This window comes from Psittacula echo (genome assembly GCF_963264785.1).
Source record: "Psittacula echo genome assembly, chromosome: 13".
NCBI lineage: Eukaryota > Metazoa > Chordata > Aves > Psittaciformes > Psittacidae > Psittacula > Psittacula echo.
Window position 1 is genome coordinate 8,339,617 of NC_137749.1, and position 21,812 is coordinate 8,361,428.

The 21,812-nt window shown below is 37.5% G+C and overlaps 1 protein-coding gene across 4 annotated transcripts in view; it reads left to right on the forward strand.

Annotated features, from left to right (window-relative positions):
• TXNRD2 (thioredoxin reductase 2) overlaps nucleotides 1-21,812 on the forward strand; it is a 55,909-nt gene that overhangs the window by 2,585 nt on the left and 31,512 nt on the right. For all 4 annotated transcript variants that reach the window (XR_013957911.1, XR_013957912.1, XR_013957913.1 and 1 more), the window contains exons 2-12: nucleotides 360-425; nucleotides 1,128-1,184; nucleotides 1,817-1,961; nucleotides 2,275-2,349; nucleotides 3,086-3,164; nucleotides 4,141-4,203; nucleotides 5,585-5,655; nucleotides 9,512-9,531; nucleotides 9,907-9,998; nucleotides 12,439-12,613; nucleotides 21,198-21,334. Coding sequence is in view for 1 of the 4 variants with exons in the window: in XM_080628309.1 (XP_080484435.1) it covers nucleotides 360-425; nucleotides 1,128-1,184; nucleotides 1,817-1,961; nucleotides 2,275-2,349; nucleotides 3,086-3,164; nucleotides 4,141-4,203; nucleotides 5,585-5,655; nucleotides 9,512-9,531; nucleotides 9,907-9,998; nucleotides 12,439-12,613; nucleotides 21,198-21,334 (980 nt within the window). In the remaining 3 variants the exon portion in view is untranslated. The remainder of the gene's footprint in view (nucleotides 1-359; nucleotides 426-1,127; nucleotides 1,185-1,816; nucleotides 1,962-2,274; nucleotides 2,350-3,085; nucleotides 3,165-4,140; nucleotides 4,204-5,584; nucleotides 5,656-9,511; nucleotides 9,532-9,906; nucleotides 9,999-12,438; nucleotides 12,614-21,197; nucleotides 21,335-21,812) is intronic.

The window sequence follows — 21,812 nt, forward strand, 5'->3', positions numbered from 1 at the left end:
ACCCTGATGAAACGCCTTTGTGGAGAACTTGCTGTGATATAGAGGCAAGACCTGTACTGGATGTCAGTTACAACTGCCTAATCACACAAAAGGAGCTTCTTGGGACATTGTGTAAAAATATAATCTATTTCCTCACTTCTGGACTGCTTTATTTCTGTATTTCATTCATAAAACCAGACTACATAGCTTAATGATTTTTTTTGAGAATGCTTTGGGACACTGAAAAAATAACAGTGCTCTAGTAAAGAAAACCTCAATCAACAATAATCAATTGTAAATAATAGTGTACTTTTTGATATTTACCTGTTACCGTCTTCTTGCCTGTTCCTTTTCCTTCATTTTTCACATCCTTTTCACAGGAAAGAATGAGTATGACCTTCTGGTAATTGGTGGAGGGTCTGGAGGCCTTGCCTGTGCAAAAGAAGGTTTGTATGTGTAAATAACAAAGAGTTTGGTTTTAGCCTAAGTAGTGTTTATGGAGACTAAGAGAAGTGTTAGTGATAATGCTAAGCTTTTTAATAAACACATTATACTTCAGTCCCTGCACATTAATCATTAACTCAGCTCCATAGTTAATCTACAAATGAATTCACACCCTGGGGTGGGTTGATCTTGTTTGGCTTTTGTATTAACCTTTAAAAAAATATTTATTTTGTCATGGGAAGGTGTGGTAAGCTTTCATTTCACTGTTATTGTAAAATACTCTGAGTGCCTCCATAGATGCTGTATTTTTTAACTATACTGTTCCTTATTTATGTGTTAAAACAACAGTCCCTTCAGACTGTTTCCAGGAGTTGTTTAACTGCTGTAGGGAACCTTGCCCCTTTGCTACTCAGTGTAATGCCCCCAAGAACCCACAGGTTCCTTAAACATCTCATTTGGGGTCAAATTGCATTTTGGGGGTTGGTGAAAGCTGGAGTCTCTAGTCTAGGTTATTAAGTGCCTTCTGGAGAATCTACTGACTACATAGGCAGCCTGGATTCCTAATCTGGCATCTGAGTTAGATGGTAAAACTCACCAGCTGTCATCTCCTATACTCTTTATCTTTATACCTGTGCTACTAAAAATATCTAGGTTTGTGTGTTTTTCCCTCCTCTAAATACCTTGTCTTGGTTTTTTGTTTAAAGCTGCTCAATTTGGAAGGAAAGTGGCTGTTCTGGATTATGTGGAACCTTCTCCACAAGGTATGGAAGAGAAATACTAGGAGAATATTTGTAAATGTGTATAAGATGATTGCCTAGGTGAGCACATTGCTCCAGGCAGCAAAGTGGCCAAACCCAGCCTGTTTGATTTGCTTTTAGTAAAAGTCCTTAAGCATAGCTTGTTGTACTGCTCATTCCTTCTAGTGATGTCCCAGCTCTGCCTGTATCCCGTGCTCATAAAGGTTGTTAGCAGTGTTTGATATTATGACTTGTAGTAGACTTTGGACTTAAATATGTGTGAATATTCTGTTAAAGTGTCATTTATGATTTCTAAAAATTATAAATTTTTCATGTTGAGGCTGTTCGTGTACAATATGTAAAACAAGATCTGCAAATGCAGATAAGCAAATGTGTAGTAACTGGATCTTCAGAGCTCTGAAAAACATCTTGAGATGCTTTGAATTTTAGAAGAAAAATACATAGAGATGTGTTTTATTAAAACAAATGAACATAAGCAGAGTTAGAAACTGATCTGAGGAGACAGTGAACTGTGTGTTGTTTCAGAACTTTTTAAACTAATCGCATGAACAACCTAATTGTCTAAGTAACCCAACTACACTAAGTTACACTAACCTGAAGCATTTACTTTTCCTTTCTTTTCTTTTATTTCCAAGGAACCAAATGGGGACTTGGTGGAACTTGTGTGAATGTTGGCTGTATTCCTAAAAAGCTTATGCATCAAGCAGCCCTTTTAGGGAGTGCCCTTAAAGATGCTCAACACTATGGCTGGAATATAGCCCAACCTGTTCATCATACCTGGTAAAGATTATTGCCTACATCCACTCCTATGTGCTGCAAATGCATAACAACTTTTCTCAGTTGATGTTTATTTAGAGACAGTTAGGGAAATTAATTTTGCATGAAGCTTTTTAGACTGCTTCGTGTTTAAAACACAGGTCTCTATTTACTGGTTTATCAGGGCAGATATGTTGATTTGGATTTGATAATTTACTTTTGAAACAAAAAGCACTGTGGGGCATTTTTAGTATCTAGCAACTGCCTGTATCTTTGAGTAACATAATCTGAGTTTGTAACACCATGACTTCATGTTCAGTTTCTTGTTTTGTGATAGGTCTGTGATGGCACAAGCTGTTCAGAATTATGTGAAATCCTTGAACTGGGGACACAGAGTGCAACTACAAGACAAGTAAATAAAACTTTACAGTTCATCTTCTCAGTCAAGGAGCTGCTCTTCTCTTTGTAGAATTGCCTTTGGAGTTTCTTATTAGAGCTAGTATTTTTTTCTGGGGAATAGTATTTGGAAGTGACCATGAAACTTTCTAACAGTTTAGTGACCACAGAATGCTCTCTTGAATCTGAAGAGGTTTTGCATTAATATGAGGCAGTCAGGACTTTTTCAAGGTAATTTCAAGCTTGTCCACTAAAATTTATATGTCATACAAGCCCACAGATAGCACTACACCAGAACAGCTGGGGTTCTTGCTTTCAGCGCAGAAAGATTTTCAGCAAAAAGAGAAATTATTAATTTAATAATATATTAATTTGACAGGTACTAGTCTTGTGACTCCTGCTGAGTCACTACTGTATGTTCTCAAATGTGCATTATATTAGTAATGTTACAGATAGCAATGCTATGGATTGTGGAAAATGTATCATTTGAAGAGATCAGTAACCTGATCCCAAAGCATGTTATGGTTAGGTACTGTGCTGTGTAAAGGAGTTAACTGTTGTACAAGAATTAAGTGACAAATTATGTGACAGAGCTGCAAAGAATCCTATGAAATAAGATGTTTGCTTCCTTTTACTTTTCTTACCTGTTTGCTGTCCTTCTTAGCACTTCAGATATGGGAAAAGTAGCTGATTGTATTTCGTTTATATTCATTGTTAAGTGTGCATTTATGTTGCTGTTTTCTTCTAAACAGGAAGGTGAAATATTTCAACATGAAAGGAAGTTTTTCTGATCCGCATACAATCCGTGGTTTAACAAAAGCAGGTAAAGAGGTGAGCTGCTGTGCTGTGAACGTGTATCATTCACTTCAAATAGTTCAGGCCTTCATGTGTTGGTTTTCAGGCCAATGGGGAGCTAGACTGTGCTTTTGCAAGTTGTTTTAGTTATTGAATATTATTTCGGTGAGGAAGATGTTCATGAGCTAGACTGTTGAGTCCCTAGCCTCTAACCTGTCAGATGCCATTACTTTTTCACTGCAGATGCAAATGCTGAGACAAAAGATTATTTTTTTTGGTCAGAGTCATACTGCTTTGATACATGCTTACAGAGATGTGAATAGAAGCATCATCATCTAACAGCTCTGAGCATTAGATCAGTCTGAGATATTTTCCTTCTTCAGCTGTATTATAAGCTTTTTAATACAAAACTGGGGGGGGGAGGCAATTTTACCAAATGCCCAGCTTCAAGCAACTGGATCACATAACAGAATGGTGGCCATTTCTGCATATCTAACAAGAGACTGAATATGCATTTTAACACCTTTTTGAGGGAAATTGTATAATGTTACTGATTAATACTGGCTTGAGAGAGCAGGAGGTTTTTGGGGTAGATGCCTAGCATTTTCTAAAAACATGTCACTTTTGAAGTAGCTTAACTCCAGGCCCTAGAGGCAGAATTCATTTGCTGTGATCTCTGTGTGTTTTGTCCTGAGCAAAAATTGATTTGTAAAAGCTGCCATTTGTGCACAACTGTTGCTTCCAAGTAGTCATCAGAATCTTACCCAGTGTAGGAACAATTGTAAGCTGATGTTAAAACAAAAACTGATACAGAATGTGCAGGGAAGCACCTGCATGTGTTAGATTATTTTATTTCCATCCTTTTTTAGTGCATTGCTTGATTATAATGTTATATAAATAGCATGCAGTAGTGCCAGCTTTTCATTTATCACTCTTTTGTACATACATAAAATATAAAGACAGATGAAATTATTTCAAATGCTTGATTTTTATTTTGTATGTTTTTTCATAGACTGTTGTTACCGCAGAAAATATTGTCATTGCTACTGGGGGAAGACCAAAGTATCCTACACAGGTAAGTTACACTAAGCTGGGAGGAGTGGTTGACACGCCAGAAGGCTGTGCTGTCATCCAGCATGACCTGGACAGGCTGGAGAGTTGGGCAGGGAGTAACTTGACGAAATATAACAAGGGAAAGTGTAGAGTCCTGCATCTGGGCAGGAACAACCCCAGGTTCCAGTATAGGTTGGAGAACGACCTGTTAGAGAGTAGTGTAGGGGAGAGGGACCTGGGGGTCCTGGTGGACGGCAGGATGACCGTGAGCCAACACTGTGCCCTTGTGGCCAAGAAGGCCAATGGCATCCTGGGGTGTATTAGAAGGGGGGTGGTCAGTAGGTCGAGAGAGGTCCTCCTTCCCCTCTACTCTGCCCTGGTGAGACCGCATCTGGAATATTGTGTCCAGTTCTGGGCCCCTCAGTTCAAGAAGGACAGGGACCTGCTGGAGAGAGTCCAGCGCAGGGCAACTAAGATGATTAAGGGAGTGGAGCATCTCCCTTATGAGGAAAGGCTGAGGGAGCTGGGTCTCTATAGTTTGGAGAAGAGGAGACTGAGAGGTGACCTTATTAGTGTATATAAATATATAAAGGGGGAGTGTCATGAGGATGGAGCCAGGCTCTTCTCAATGGCAAACAATGATAGGACAAGGGGTAATGGGTACAAACTGGAACACAAGAGGTTCCACTTAAACTTGAGAAGAAACTTCTTCTCAGTGAGGGTAATGGAACACTGGAACAGGCTGCCCAGGGAGGTTGTGGAGTCTCCTTCTCTGGAGACATTCAAAACCCGCCTGGACACATTCCTGTGTAACCTTATCTAGGTGTTCCTGCTCTGGCAGGGGGATTGGACTAGATGATCTTTTGAGGTCCCTTTCAATCTCTAACATACTGTGATACTGTGATGTAACAACTCTGATGGCTTTACTGGTTTTGTTGCAGATGATAATGAATATTTGGAGGATAAAGATTGTAAATATAAAGTAAGACATGAGAGATTTTTGAACGTGTGTGAAAATTTGTCTTTTATATAAAGCACAGGCTTTTAAGAAAAAGATTTCCATAGAAAACAATTTGCAACAGCTTAAGTATATTAATCTTGCTTAGAGATGCAGGATAATTCAGGTTGGAAGGGATCTCTAGAGGTCGTTTAGTTCAACCTGCTGCTAAAGGAGGTTGGGGTCATCTCTTGCGTGATCTGTGAGGTCAGATCATGTTGCTTAGGGCTTTTCGCAGTCAGGTTTTGAAAATTTCCAAAGATGAAGACTGGATATCTGGGCATCCCCAGATGTATTCCCCTTGGCCTACTGGCTATACTTCATCTAATCAGTCCAAGTTGCTGTTATCTTTATTTGCTGCCAGGACTTGCATTGTTGATTCAAAATCTTACCTGTGTGATCACAGATTGCAGGTGCACTGGAGTATGGAATCACAAGCGATGATCTGTTCTGGTTAAAAGAATCTCCCGGAAAAACGTAAGTTATCTTACCATGGCTTTTATAGATGCTGCTATTTGTACTCTTTATGGCAAGGTGAAAAATGTTCAAAATTGCCTTTTATACACCAGTTTTTGTGTCCTTTTGTTTTCCTTTTGAGAATTTGTCTTGCTATGCGTCAACATCACAATACCAAACTTCATTAGTAACTAATAATTGGCCACTGCCCCCACCCCGGAAATTCCCTTCTAAAATCAAATTTAATACGAGCTTTCAGCAGCTTGGGTTAAGGCAACTTGTTTGCTGTAGCAATTATACCTGGAAATCACAAGAGGGCAGCATAAACTTAGATGAAGGGTGTACTATCCCTTTTCAATTGGGAAAGAAACTCCAGCACTCTTAAGCGGTGCCAATTCTGATAACAAAAGAAAATACAATGAGACAATTGGGTTACTTTTGCCTTTTCTTATGCCTTGGGAGCTTCTTTTTAACTGAAATACTAAAAAATTGTCTTTAATGGAAATACTAAAATGCCATAGTCTTTGTTTCTCGCAGTATGTAGTGCAGTGGGATTCTGAGTTAACTTTGCACTACAGGACAATTTCCTGATGCAAATAATTGTGATAGGAAATACATATTTGCTAGCATATCTGAGCATTAGCTATCAGATAATACTTTGTTTCTCTTTTCTCTATTGAGCAATTCTAGAAAAAACAAAGTATATAAAAGAAAAAGAACTGAAACTGTAATGCTGGTGTTCAGAATGAAAACAGAGCTACCATTCACGCCTGTGACTTTCTAATATAAAAATGTACTGTGTTAAGCTAAACATCAAATAGATAAGAAAGGCTCCGTGGTACAGTTTGAAAAGGAAAGTAATTTTGCTGTTGTTTGTAGTATATCAGTCACCTCTTGAATTTTGAGAGTGTGATTTATGTGAGGAATTTAAAAAAAACCCAAACCCAAAACACCAACACCCCCCCCCAAAAAAAAACTAAACATAAGATTTATCCTTGTAAGATGTTTCTGTGAAAATGTGGCTTTTGTCCAGTTACTGCTAATGCAAGTTGTAACAGTGTAATGTGGGAGTCGAGTGTTTATATGGTGCATTCCTGAGATTTAGTCAAAATAAGCCTGCAGGGGCTACAGTAGCATTTCTGTGCTTTATCAGGCTGTGTCCTAGCAAATGAAGGAGGGAGCTGTTGAAGGTTTGTTTCTGTCGGATTTGTTTCTGTTATAAATATTCCCAAGGTTCAGTTTAACACCTTTTGTTTTTAGTCTGAGATGTGTTGTACTTACTCTTTCTTTTCTTCCTTTCCAAATGTACGTATCTAAGCTACAAATTACATGCCTGGGGGTTATAGAACTGTCAGTCCTGCAGTTATTCATATTAAAAAGAAAGCAAACCGTTAACCAACTTAAAAGTCCCTTAGATATACAAATAGTGTGAAGAAATTCTCGCTACTGAGATGAAGGCTTTTGGCAGAGTGAATTAGAAAAGATGCCTTGAAATATATTCAGAATGAATGAGAGACTGAGCAGGTGTGAAGGAGGTTAGGTTGTGCTTTCTTAACTTTCCTGTTAGACACTGACAATGCCCAGGAACCCTCTATGCTGTAGAAGAAATTGTGAGTAATGTGGGGCTGATATTATGAATAGGTGCCAGCTGGCATCCAGTTTTCATCTAATGAGAACGAAGAGCAAACATATACCCACATTACAGATATTCTCATTCTACTTTCTGTTAATCTCCAATAGATAGTTCTCTATGGGCAGCGTGTGGCTTTTTGCAACACTTCGCAGGAGCTACATACTTAAAGAGAGGGTGATCTTCCATTTGCAGGTGGATCAGATGCCCTAATGCTGGTGGAAAAATTTATTTCCTACTATGTTAAATTGTTTGCCAAATGTAAAACCCAGACTAGCAGATTTTAATCTCTTTAGTTCAGCTTGTTCTCTGTACACCTTCAGAAATTGTATGTTTTTATTATAGGATAGATAGATGTTATCTAGGGTCTTTTGTGAGTAAATGTGTTATACTGACTCTGCAATCCCTGAGGCTTATGAAGCAGTAGCCCCCATGTCTGCACTGCACTTCTCAGAAGTTTAAAAGCACCTCTGTTATAACTAGGAAATCATGCAGGTTCATTTAGGGTAGGAGATAGGCCACAAGCCAGTGTTTCATGTGCTATTTTTGCTCTGCTGTCAGGACAGTATAGACTGTGTATAAAGAGATTTGTAAGTATTTGACTTGTTTCTGTCTTGCACTATTGTGAAGGAATAACTTTCCTAGGGATGTGTGGCTAGTCAGTGGCAGGGCCAAAACAAAAAGCCAAATTTGCTGTCTATAGAGCCCCACCATGCCTCTAATGTTTGTTTTCAGTTGCCATACATGTTCACATATAAAGTATTTTAATTTTCAAAAGTTCTTGATGTTCTTCTATGAAATAGATTTCTGCCTTTGTGAGCATGCATACCAGTAGTTTTCCTGATAACGGGGGGGGAGGATCATTGCTTTGTAAATTTGAGTTAAAACTGGTGAATGACACCTCCTTATAAAGGAACTTTGTGTTAGCCTCCAGTTTGTGTGTATTTTTCCCTGGATTTAAGGGTTTATATTTATTTTGTGAAGCACTCCACTAGTGTATGCTACTTCAGCCATGAATCAAGCAAAACACAGAATACAAAACAGTGTGGGATGTGTAGGCCACGGGTTGTTGATACTTCACATTTGTTCCCCTTGTGATTTTGAGTTTGTATTTTGATATTTCAATAAATTTCAAAATTCAGGTAAATGTCTAAAATTCTAGCTTTCCAAAACACAATTAGCAAACTACTTCTTCCATACCCCAAAATCCACAGTTCTTTTTTTAACTTTTGAATATGGCTTTTAGAGAGACCTGCCTTAAAAAAAAAATGCCCAAAATAAGCGGAAAAAAATGTGCCAAATATTCAGGTGGATTCTGCATCTTGTGAGGGTTTTAGTTGCTTTTTTTGGATGAAAAGTTCTTAATAAAGCATGGGGATGAAAGGTCTTTATAAAACATGCATTTCCATAGATGAAAATCAGTCAGAAAAAGCCTAACATTCCACACTGTTCTCATAGTAACTAGAAATTTTGACTCCTAATGATGCTATTTTTCCTAATTCAAAAACTGAACAAAAGACTTTGTTGTAAGTGGAAATACTATGTGGAATGCATCTCCAAACTGTGAGATTTTAATAAGTCTGCATAACACATGAACAGCAAAGGAATGTGAGTGCAGCCTGTCTGGCAGCTGAGTGTCAGTTTTCTTAAAAATAATTAAAAATATGTACTTGATAAATATGATACCTCTAGAAATTTTGAGATAGAGTGAAGTCTGACAAGATGGCTGCACATCTGTATGTTTATATGTTGCCCACTGTCTCAGAGGCAGTGGTGCTGAGATGCTGTAAAGATGAGGTATCTGCAGCAATAGGCACTGCAGGAAAAACCTGTCAGTGTGTGCTCCAGATGTTTCCAACAGAGGTGTATCATAGAAAGCAATTGAAATATTTGTGGTATCTCTTAACATTGCTGGTTTCTCTTGAGTTGTTCATGGCTTTTTTTCACTTTGTCTTTCAGAGTATGTGTTTAAATCTCTCTTTACAATATAAACCCAATTCTTTATGTCTTACAAGCCTGTTCTTTTTTTTTATTCTGTTAACAAAATAAGCCCACATGCTGGTAATACTTCTGTCTGTGGAAGTGGACAAGCCCTGCTCTTTCTTGCTTTCTAACACCACCACCAGATCCACCCCTCAAACCTGTAGTTTTGTAACTATACGTACTTCGAAAAATTATTTTTGGTTGTGCAGAGATATGCACAAGCTCATTTCACTGCTTTATTCTTTTTTTCTTTTTATGTAACAGGTTGGTTGTTGGAGCCAGCTGTATCCTTTGAAAAAGCTGTGATGATTTATGATTATAAGCAGCATAGCTGTCTTTCCTGTGAAAGCTCAGGTTTCACAATTCCTTTGCTCACACCACGTAGATGAGTTGGTAATAGAACAGTAATAGTTTTCTATGCAGTAACATCATGGGAATTAAGGTCAGCTGAGGATAAATTCTCAGGATCTTAAAACCGATGTGATCTGTAAGGAAAATAAGGCTTTGAAGTTTTATTCTATGCAACAAAAGCAAGTTGAAGATGTCTAAGAGAGGAGAACTTGCTATGCCTAGGTAAAAAGCCCACTTAGTATACTACCCTTTTATATTGCATTGATATGAAATTATTGTTTCTATTTCCTTAACTGGTGTTTCACTAGATGTTTCACTTGAGTGTGCTGGATTTTTAACGGGCATTGGATTGGACACTACAGTCATGATGCGAAGTATCCCACTTCGTGGATTTGATCAGGTGAGTAAGGAATATCTTATATCTCCTTATAAAGCAAATATATTAAAAAGTGTATTTGATTTTTTTTTTTCGCAAAGAAAATGTGTCTCCAAACATGTCCTAGTATGTGCTTTCTGGAGAGAAACTATATATATATTAGCTCTTCTTTTTCTGTACTCTCCTGCCTAATTGAAAGCAAGTTTGAAAAGGTTGGGAAGCAAGGGAGGGATTTATGCCACTACTAAAAAACATTGGACAATCTCTTTAAAGTAATTCTAAAATTCTAAGAGTTACAGATATTTAACACATAGTTCAACATGGAGTTCATTGTTATGAATATAAATAAATCACTAAGCTGAAAGTTTGTAATGATATAGGAATTGAAAATCTTGATCACTTTCAAAACAGTGGCAGTTATAACAGGTAAAACAAGTAGATAGTGATTGCAGTGGAACTATCAACCTTAAGCTGGAGAAAATTTAAAGCAGAAATTTTCAGGCAGGGAAATTAAAAAAGAAAAAAGTATTTCACAATTAGGAAAGATTTTAAGGCATTTTATTTAAAAGTATAAATGGTCATGGTTGTGCTGACAAAACAGAAAACAGTTTTGGCCAGAAATCCATTCCTGTATAAAGAGAATAAAAGCAATTACAAATAACAACAAGAAAAGGCAATAACAAAAAAGGTTTTGTATAGGATTTGTGTCAAAAGCATAACTGCTTAAAGGAGTAGAAGGTAATATAGCAGGTTTACTGGATCCAGTAAAGGTGTTACTTGGACGTAAGATTGTAGCCCCTGTTCACAGGTTAGAGGATGTCTTTGATGGCCTGCGAGTCCTTCTGGTCCCTCAATCTGTACGGAGAGTATGTTAAAGGTGACTGTGAATCTTCTGTCCCTGCAAGATTTGATGTTAGCACTACTTTGAAGGAAAAGTTTCTGTAGGGTTCTTAAAATGAAAAGAGTGCTGGGGTTTCACTCACATATGCAGTGAACTTTTTCTTTGAAGTTTACAATTTTTGTCTCAGACAAATAACTTTGGCAGATGGCAGCCTCAAGAATGAAGACTGCATCTGTTAATCACTTGGAAATAGTGTTTTCAGAATGGAAATGTATGTGTGTTAATTATTCCTGGTATTATAAATTAGGACTTTTTGTAATGCTTAATTGCAATAGTGCAGAACATTTACAGGCTGAAGCTGTTGAAAGTGTGATAGAACCATGGCCTTGTTTTTAAGAACTTCTTTGCACACAGAGTGTGTAGAAAAATCATTTTCATGTGTAGCAGCAGTTTTTGAGGAGGGTATATTGCTTTTAGAAGCAGCAGTGACAACAACCACTGCAGGTAGTTGGTGGCAGCTCCTGGTTGCATGCCAGCCACTCCCACTTTGAAGTGGCTTCCTTAAAACTAGTGGTAAGTGTACCAGAGTTTGCAAAACATTGTGTAAGAATGTGTGTTGGGATTTGCACTCATCATCGAGGAAATCTTCACCTGTAACAGCATGAGATCTGAGCAAGCAGGGAATGGTGTTAAGAGTGTGCGTGTGGCACTTCGTAAAACACAGTAGGGCTGTCTCTGAGAACTCAATCCTTTGTAGGCAGGGAAAGCACAATGAACATTTCAAGGTTAAGAAAGCATTAATAGAGATAAACCAATTGTGTTCAGTCTGTAGTCACATTGAGTGTAATGGAAACTGGTTAGCCATCACTGGCTAGTGAGCTGTCATGTTTCTGAGGAGATAAAATCCTGTTGTTGTCTTCATATTAGTTAATATCAGCTTCGAAAATAAAGTTTTATAAGCTGAGAGCTTGCATGTAGCTGTTCTGTGTGAGTGGTTTTGTGATAATATCCTTTAAGTAATAAACACATCTTTTGACAAAGTGCAACCTGAATTACTGCAGTCAAGAGCAATGATATCTTTGGATAAACCTGTCATTGCACTACTTCACTACTTGACTGTGGTGTGGCATCATTTCGAACAGGCTCTTAGGAAAAAAGTATTATTTCCTTTTTGTAGTAGAACTTTCCAGGAAACCTTAGTGATTCATAGTCATTGCAGAGAAATGACAGGTGTCATGGCAAAGGAAAGTATTTTTCTTCCGTAGCTTTATGAAAGTATTTAATTCATATTGAGCTGCCAGAAAATGGTAACTATGGTAATGTTAAACTGAATATGCTGTAGATGCCTTTTTGTATAAGCCACAAATTAACTAAAAGCAACTGTTTTATTCATGTATTATCTTTTTTTAAATCAATTTGAATATTCAGATGTAGGTGCCTCTTGAAATTGAGTTGCAGGTCATAGTGTAAATTATTGTGTTGGCAATGCATAGTAACTAAGTGACAAAGAATGTTGAAATGCACAGTGTATTTACTGTGTTTTCATGAAGACAGCTGAAGGGATGTTTTACATTAGAAAGATTGTGTATCTAAGAATAATTTTCTTTTTTCCCCTATCAACAGCAAATGGCATCTTTAGTAGCTGAGCACATGGAATGTTACGGCACAAAATTTTTAAAGAGATGTTTCCCAACCAAAGTTGAAAACTTGGAGAGCAGCAGATTGCAGGTGACCTGGAAAAATACTGACCTGGGCACAGAAGAAACCGATTGCTTTGACACAGTGATGTGGGCAATAGGTAAACTTGATTATCTTAACATTTATTTAGAATGCTTTCCATTCTGAAAATTAAGTCCCCTCATCATTGTATGGGGCCTCCTGTTTTCTGTATGTATTAAATATTTAGTGACATGAACATTGATAGTTTTTTAATTCTTTTCTTGCATGTCTGACTTGTTCACTTACAGTCTAAAAACACATGAAAGTTACAGTGAATGGAAGAAATCTGTGGTAACTACTTTTTGCATGAGCTGCAATAAATGGCAGACCATTTAGCCTTCCCCACATTTACTAGAGGGTGAGAGCTTGAATTCCAGCAGCCTCTGTGGTGCAGATGGTGTTCTCTAAGTCCATGCTCTTGATTTTCTCATGAAGCTATTTGCTGTAATTTCCTGTTTATCCTGTTCAAGAGGCTTCCATTTCTTCTAGGATTTTTTTCTAAACTGTGCTGCTTATATTTATTACTGCAGTCATCATCTAATTCAGAGAAAGAGAAGTAATTGTCCCTAAAAATCTGAGTTCATTGCAGAAAACCTTGGGACTTTAGGCCTTTTTGAAATCTGGTTAGGAACATTCATATATCAGACCCCTCAGAACTGACATATGATGCCTAAGTTAATCAGTTTTAAAGAATTTTTGTGACAAATGGCTATGAGCATAGTCATCAGAAATGGGAGTTAAATCATTTTTTTGCCTCCTTTCAGTCAAATGCTACTTCTTGTGAGGATTGACATAGTAAATGATGTATGATAGAAGGCTTCAGCCCACAGGAACAAAGATAATCTCTGTATTGCCTCTCTAAGCTGCTTGTTTGTTGCTGTTAACAAGTTGCCCCTCAGTTCCTATAATGGTTCAGATGGACAACAAGCCTGCCAGAACAGGAGACCTTTTGTCTTCTGTGCTTATAAAGCTTTTGGAATATCTGGAATTCTAGGTAAATAAAGGATGGCTACAGGTAGTAGTGATAATCGACAAGCAGATGGTATGTTGTGGACAAAGTAAATAGGCTTAAACTTACTGCCCAAGAAATCTGTTCTGATGCAGAACAATCAGTTTTACTAGCAGCTTTAGTAATTCTTTTAACTGCTTCATTTTTATGCTGTTCTTTTTATCTGACATTACTGATTTAGAGTAGTAGCAATAACAGATAAAGTTAAATTCTTACGGTTTGTAGAACAGATCCATTACAGGAAACAGGAACAGATCATTTACAGCTTTTTTTTTCTTTTTGCCCAGTGAACTAAATTTTTTGTCCCCTTCCCCGGGTTAAGTCAGCTTTATATCTTCCTAATACCCCAAACAGAAATCAGGTTGTGAATTGTGACAAACATTTGCTTGCTGTGATTACTATTCTTTTAGAAATACAGTGGGCTTCTATAAATTGTGGAAAAAGCCTATAACAGTGGCTTATGCTCACCAGAACCTGTCAAAGACACTAGTGCTTACCAAAAGCAAAAAATATCATGCTATGTAGAGATGTGACAACCCTGAAAACTGTAGAATAATATTCATGAGGCGAGATGAAAATGGTTCCAAAAATGGATTTCTAAATGCCGTATTTGATTTTTCTCAAGCTTTCTGGCAAAAGTACACTGACATGGAGTCACACCTGTGAAATGTCAAGTCAATTTGTTTGCTTTTGTCAAAGATGGAAAAAAGAGCTATTAAATTGAAATAATAAGAATATAATCTTGGTTTAGTGTTAATTATAATGAAATAAGGTTGCATGGTATACTACTGCAACTCAATTATAATGTGACTCCACTCACTATTTTGATAGGGAGCACTACATATGTTGTAATTTTTGTCATAGATTTGAATTACAATGGATTTAGAAGCTGTAAAATTAATAGTTTGAGGGTTTGGGGGTTTTCTGTTGATTTCTTTTTTCCAGTCTTCAAATTGGCACTCTACTTTTAAGGATTAAACACTTTAACAGTTAAAGCTGGTTAATTGATGTGCAGTCGATATGATTCATTGTTTTGCTCTGTATCAACACACCCACACCAGGTGTCTCAGATAATAGGCTGGGAAACTTGGTAGTGTTGAGGATTTCCTGTCTGCAGATGTGCCAGTTACAATAGTGATTGAAGAGAGTCAGCTTGGAGAGTTAGTTAAAAGCAGCCGCTATTGTTAACTGGTTGTAGCCTGAATTATAGTAGATGTTTCTTTAATTTTTGTAAAGCACATAATGGAATTTTAGTGGGATTTTATGAATAATGGTAAAAATATTTACTGACAGTGGCACATAGTTTGAGTTTCGTGAGCTACAGTATTATCTCCTAATATAGGCACTTGGAAAAAGAATTATGTTGTGTTTCTATGAAGAGTTTTATTTCTCTTCTGGAATGTGTGATTTTCTGCTTGTATGAATAAGCCAATAAAAGCAGGCACAGTGCTCTCTTTGCTTTTCCAGTAGCTTCTTTGAACCAGTCAAAATATTTGAGGGAAAAAAAAAATTAAAAAATCTTATTTTGATACCTTTTAATGTAGTTCAAAGGTTTCAATCCAAAGCTTTTGTAGGTATCTCTTATAGGCCTGTTACCTTGCTGAATGACTATACTGTTATATTCCAGATCAATGGAACAGCTCTTTCTTGACCTATATGTGATTCTGCCTGTTTAGTCGTGTAATATCCTTCTGTCTTTTACTACTGCTCTCTTCTGCTTTTGTGAGAATTCTCTTCAAATGATAAGTTTTTGAGATTTTTTTTTTTTTCATTCAATATGGAACCAATAAACTTTTAATATTACATAGTATTGCCCCTGCCCTTAAGGACACATTTATGTGTTAGGTGCCTGATATACACAAGCTGCAAAGCAGTGGTAAGGGTGTGCATGTGCAGACTGCACAGGATCTTCATCCAAAGAAAAGGTTAGAGATTGATGCCTTTATAAACAGATGCAACTGCTGAGTTGCAAAGGACAAAGTTGCAAGAGACCAAAGTTTGTAGAATGGGTTTGTTTCAGCTATTGGAGGACTGAAACCTGTGAATTGAATGCTGCAGTTGCGACACAGCTAATACGTAAAAGGAATTGGTGAGTAGTATTTCCATTTGAATTTCCAACAGGTGGCAAAAGATCACTGCTGTAACCAGAATTTGATTATTCACAAAGTCTGTAGAAAAGATGCTAATGAGGTCTTACTGTGCAGAGGAGAAACACTGAGCTGATGATTAAAATAAGTAGGTGTTTACAAAATATCCTAAAATTAGTTTGACAGAGTAAAGTGAGGGACTATGCTAGCAAAACACAGTAGTAGTGTAATGTGCTGCTAAAACAGAAAGAGCAATGACCAGTAGCAGATTTTCAGTTTAGCTTTACAAAAACAGTTTTTCCCTGATGAGAGCAGCAGAACAACCATTTTCAAGTTCCATTGCACTTATAAGCTTAGAGAAATGCCACTGTCTTTGAAATAATATCATCTTTGCCATAAAAAAGAATTATAACTTTAGCTGAATGGGTATCAGGTGTTGCACATCATGGGCTATCACGCATGTTGTCCTTCCTGTCAGACTGGCTGCTTGGCAGATTTATTTTCTAGTGCAGTAAAATAAGATAATCACTGCTCAGTATCAAGAAAGGCTTAAGTACATAACTTTTTTTTAATAGCAGTTTTCTTCAAGTCTTACAACCGAATCAGTTTGGATTAACTAAGGAAACAGAAATTTTGTTTGGAGATTTTCTTTGAAAAGTCCCATATAGTAAAATACCGCTGTGATCTGTGAACATCTCTCTGCCAACCCCTATAGAAAAGGGGATGGGCCTTAGATTTGTCTTTGCAAACAAAGGTCTTTAACCTTTGAACCATTCAGTGAAAAATAATGCACCTTGGTTGATCTCAGACAACTGTTAATGCTAATGTGATGTGGTTTGCTGAAGCTCTGGGTCTTTGTTCTGAACTTCCCATGTCTCTTTCTCATTACTTTTAATTCCTTACTGTCTTGGCAAGGTGTGTTTTGTGTAGTCCTAATGAAAACTGTCATTCTCATTACATCAGCCAGTGCTTTTAGGTTGTTTCCCAATATCTAGTTTTAATGACATTCAGTCAGACTTTATTCAACAGGGCAATTTTTAATGTTCTAGTAATCTGTTTGCATTGAAAGAGGACTGGATGGTACTTTTTTCTTCTTTTGTTTAACATACCCATAAACTTTGAGTGTAACTCTCATGCTACTTACTTTACTAGCTTGTAACTATAAAAATTACTTCTTCCTGCTAGGGAAAGTTTAGATGCCTGGCTGTGCCTCTAATCTGTGTGTGAGAGAATGTTCTGGATTCAAACCTATTTTCAGAGTTGATAGGTGATGGCTAGCCTTTATCTGAATGGTGGTATACATAAATAAAAATAATGGTGGAAAATGCTCCAAAGTAATTTCATGAAACCAGTATAATTACTATGATACTTTCTACAGAATGCAGGTATTGTTCATACATACACGTTCAGGAGATTGATGCCAGTGACCTCACTTGGGAATGGTTGTTAGGTACTATTTCAAGACTACAGAGCCATCATTAAGGCTCTACAAAACCTCTGGTTAAAGCAAGCTTAGTGTGGGAATACTAATGTGAACTGTAGCTTTCTTCTCAGAAAATGTTTCCAGGCCACTTTACCTTGTACAGGACCTTGAGAACAAAACAAATAGAATTGTTCGAAGCCTGTTGCATACTCTAAGATGTTCATTTGGTTGCATGTCACTTGAAGTTGCCTTTTTTGTTGTTGTTTGGGTAGGACCAAAGTGACATGTCTCCAGATGCAAATAACTTCAGATGTACAGTGGATGGTGATGGCTACATGTTTATTGAGTCCACCATGGCTGCCACAAGCTTTCTGCTGAGATGACGCCTCTGTGTAGTAAGTTTTACTAGTCAATGATAGAAGAGAGAGTACAGCTTAGCAGACTTGGCAAAGAACCAGTTACTGTCCTAGCACTGACTAAGGGTCAGGTTTTTTTTCACGGTGAAGGTTTATCAGCAATGAATGAAATATTCCAAAATGACCTTGTAAAATTGGTGCATGCTATTATCAATGTGGTAAGGGCTCTGAACTTCTTTTTTACCTTAGTTAATCTTGCTGTAGTCAACATTTTCTTGTAGTCTGAGCATTAGTTACATGGAATGGGTCTTTATTAGTCATTATCATCTGGCTATGTTTTAGTGAATGATTTGTGGGTTTTAAGGAGGGGTTTAAAGGTGAAAAGGGTAGTGGACTTGAAACTGATTTGGGGAGTGTGTCAGGCACCTGCAACAACATGGGAGAGAGTACTAAGATTGGGAACACGGGTGAGATTTTGATTCAGGTCAAACTGAGGTCAGATTGGGTAAAGTTATGAAGTTATGTGTCAAAATGCCAGTGTATAGGTAAGAAGTGGAGAAGACTGTTGGGCTTAAGTTTTATTCCAGAAGAACCATCCTGTCACCCTGCAGTATGCTCACAGTGCCACCTGCAGTATCACGCCTGATAATAAAATGCTTAGTTGGCTCCAGTTTGTATTTTTGAAATGCTGGGGGGCAAACAGACATTCCAGTTTCTGTGCTTAAGAAGCTGCAGAAGATGCATTATAAAATTCTGCTGTCAGCTGCACCTTTATAACCCTGGGAAACCTTACTGTATGCAAGAGTATGCTATCACTCATCACTGCTGCTACTTACCTGACTATGCCTATTCCTGTGGTTTCTTCTCAGTTTAGCTTCTTCAGTCTGCTCTGTTGAAGGTTCTGCACCTGAAGGTTACAGCAGCCTGATGCTGCCTTCACCTTAATCTGTGTGCAGGTGTGATTACCAACCGGAGCCCATCAGCAGATGATAGGACAGAAAGGCCACATCACTATAACCAGCCTAGCATGTGTCAGAGATGGGTGCTTTAAACAGTCTCTTGTCACTCTCGGTAGCTAAACTAGCTGGTAGCCCCCTTCGGAATGTTGTTAGATTTTACAAAAACAAATCAAAAAAGTGTTTTTTCTTTTAAAGTGAAAAGTGAATGGGGGCAGGCCCTGAAGCAGGGGTCTGTGTGGTTTTCACAGCTATGTGGTTATTGTATTTGTTTATTGAAGATGAGACTGTGATGTGGTATTAAAAGTGCAGGAGGCAGGTAGCATTTTTAAGGGTCAGATTAGAATGGCACTTTTCTTCTAGATGTCTAACATAACATCTTGCTGTTTTGAATAAAAGCTAGTTCTAGTCCTGTGTCTTATAAAGTCATACAGTCCTTGTTCTGTAGCAGTTTCAGGGCAGTGGACATCTTCAAATTAAAAGCTTGTGTGCTGGCTTTAGTGCAGGAGGCCATCTCTGTGTTAGGTGCCTGGTATGATTTGGGATAGTTTTGTACTGCCTTCTTGATTTTTCAAGTAAACTGTGAAGTCATACTTTCTTGAAGCTGTAAATGTAAAAAATTTAGAAGTTATGGGTATAAGACAAATGTTCTTCTGATCCAATACTGCTGAGAAATTGTGGGAACTGATTCTATAATACAAGTAAAGTGAATGTTGGGAAATACCAGAATTTCCTGAAGTTGACATTAAAACTTAACAAGACACATTGGATAATCATGAACCTAAACTACTGAATTTGAGGTGAAGCAAGATCAGTAAGTGTAATTCTGGCTTATGGAGGTGAGCCAGCATGGGGCTGAAGGCCAATAAAGCTTCAGTTCAGTGTATTAAAGTTTGGTTTTTGCTTTCAGAAATAATATTTAGGCAGTAAACTTGAGAGAGAAATTTCACTATAAGTAGCACCACAGTTTTTGTAACTCCTAGCTATTAATACCAAGCTGTACATATGTTAAAATAGACTGGAATTGAAAGGTTAAGTGTTATCCTGCAGATTTGATAAACTCAGCTGTTGTTGTCACAGGTCTTTAAATGACTTTATTGACAGTTTTTGCTTTTTTCCTCTTTCAATGCCTGCCATTGCGTGCTAAGCTTTCTCTTGGCTCTGCCTGGCAGGAAAAAGGGGAAACTAGAAAACCCCATTAGTTGTCCATTTGCAGAATATCCAGGCTTTACTCTCAATACACAAAGAAATACAACGGTAGGAAGTTGTTTCACATCCGAGCCAAGATAAGGTCCTGGAGGTTTATTATTTTTGTTGCCTGATAGCATCAGGACTGGGGAGCAGGGGGCAGAGAAGGAACAGCAGATCAACATCCCATGGGGACAACAGAAGGGAAGACAGACAGATAGCCAAGTGCCGACAGCTTCAGTCAGTACTCCCAGAGGAAGTGTTGGTTTCACCAGATGAAATTAATACACAGAAGTCTTTAAAGAGGCATTCAGATGTGACATTGTTTGAGGGGCCTGGCTATATGGCAGATGTATAAAGCAGTGAATCATATGTTTACATATAATTAGGTCTGTATTGACAAGCCAGGTTTTCCTTTTGTTTAATAATTTCCTACATTAACATCAAAGAGCTTGTTTTTATAATGAAAACACATTTCCCTTTTAGTTTTGCTTTGCTATAGCTCTGTATTAACATCAAACACAAAATCATGACTCACGCAAACGAGACCTATATATGTAGATGTAGATATATCCATGTTCATTTATAGCCTCTAAAAAATAGATGCAATGTTATAAAATGTCCTTCATTTGGATATATTCAGGTCATCTTTTCTATGCAATCCTGTGTGTCCCTACAAATTTGGAGAGTACCTGATAATTTCACTGTGCTTATTAACTTTCAAATACATTTGGAAAATTGGATGGGATTTAAGATTCCAATTTTTGGGTCAGGATTTACTTTGTTAGATACTCTATAGAAAGCTCAGTGTAACGTTAAGACTTTGGTGGTCTAAGTGGTAACTCTATGCAGAAAACACACCAAAATATTTTTTTAAACGTGATAATTTGAAGTCGTTGGAAGAGAAAGCTGAAATAAAATCTAAGCTTGGTGTAATTTGCCTCATTTGTTTTTAAATCCATCTAAGATAGTGTTTCTAAATTCTGGGAATAGTGTTTCTAAACTCTGCAGAAACCGCTCAGATGCAGAGTTTGAGATAAATAACGCAGCATTAAGGACTTGAGAGCAAAGTTGGTAAACTTTTTCATCCAAGCTGAGGGAACTAAAGATGCTTTAAGAGAAGTATATCAAATAACGAGAAAAGAGGGTTTCAGGAATGTTTAACATTGAACAGTGGTATTAATTTTTACCCAAAAGTGTGCACAACGGGCTGGTTGTAAGTACTGAGTGCCATTCAGTTAACGTTTATGGGACATTTTCAGTGTAGAAGTTCCTTAGTTATTATATGTATATTCATGCTGCATTAGGAAACTGAATTTAGAATATGCGTCAAATATTAAAGTATTAAAGCTTTGCACTTTTTGTGGTGGATGTTGTCCTGCACATTTTTAAAGGATAACTTTCGCTGAAATAGTCTGAGCAAAGGCAATAGTAATAATGCTTCTTTCACAAAGAAATTCATATCCACACTTTCCACCCTTACAGCTTTTTCAGTATGAGATCAGTTTCATCATGTTTCTGCCTGGACTGTCAAATAGCACGAAATTCTAGGAAACCTACGGTGGAGGATCCCAGCTTTCTAGGTTAAGACTGCTGAAGTTTTACAATAGTTTTTACCTTTTTTTTTTTTTTTCCCCTCTTAAGGCCGAGCCCCTGACGTTAAAACTCTCAATTTGGATGCAGTTGGAGTGAAAACTAATTCTGAAACTGGAAAGATCATTGTTGATGCCAGTGAAGCTACTTCTGTTCCTCACATTTATGCAATTGGAGATATAACAGAGGTACTGAGTCTACATAAACTATTTTACAATAACAGGAAGCCAACTTTGTTCCTGGCTAATAACTAGTCCCCAGACGTCATCATGCTCTAGCATATATCTTCATGTTTTGCTCTTTTCATTTTGCAGAGCTGTAGTGTTTATGCCAGCCACCTGGGTCAGTAATTTCCTTCACATGGATCTTGTGAAGTATTTCAGCATTAGGTATTATTACTGATGTTTATCAGGGAAATGCCTTATTGGTCAGAGGCTAAGAATAATGTCTTTATCGCTTCAATTATCTTTCTAATAATGTTTTTATCACTTCAGACATATGACTTCATAATGCCTGTGACTGCTGAGTGAAAGCAGCTCTTACCTTCTGGAGCTGAATACACTTACTTGGAATGACCATGACAAGTTCCTCCTTTAGTATTTTGGAGGCTAATTGATACTAGTCCCAAGGCAGCATTTCTGCTGATGCAAAATGCTTCTGACTATA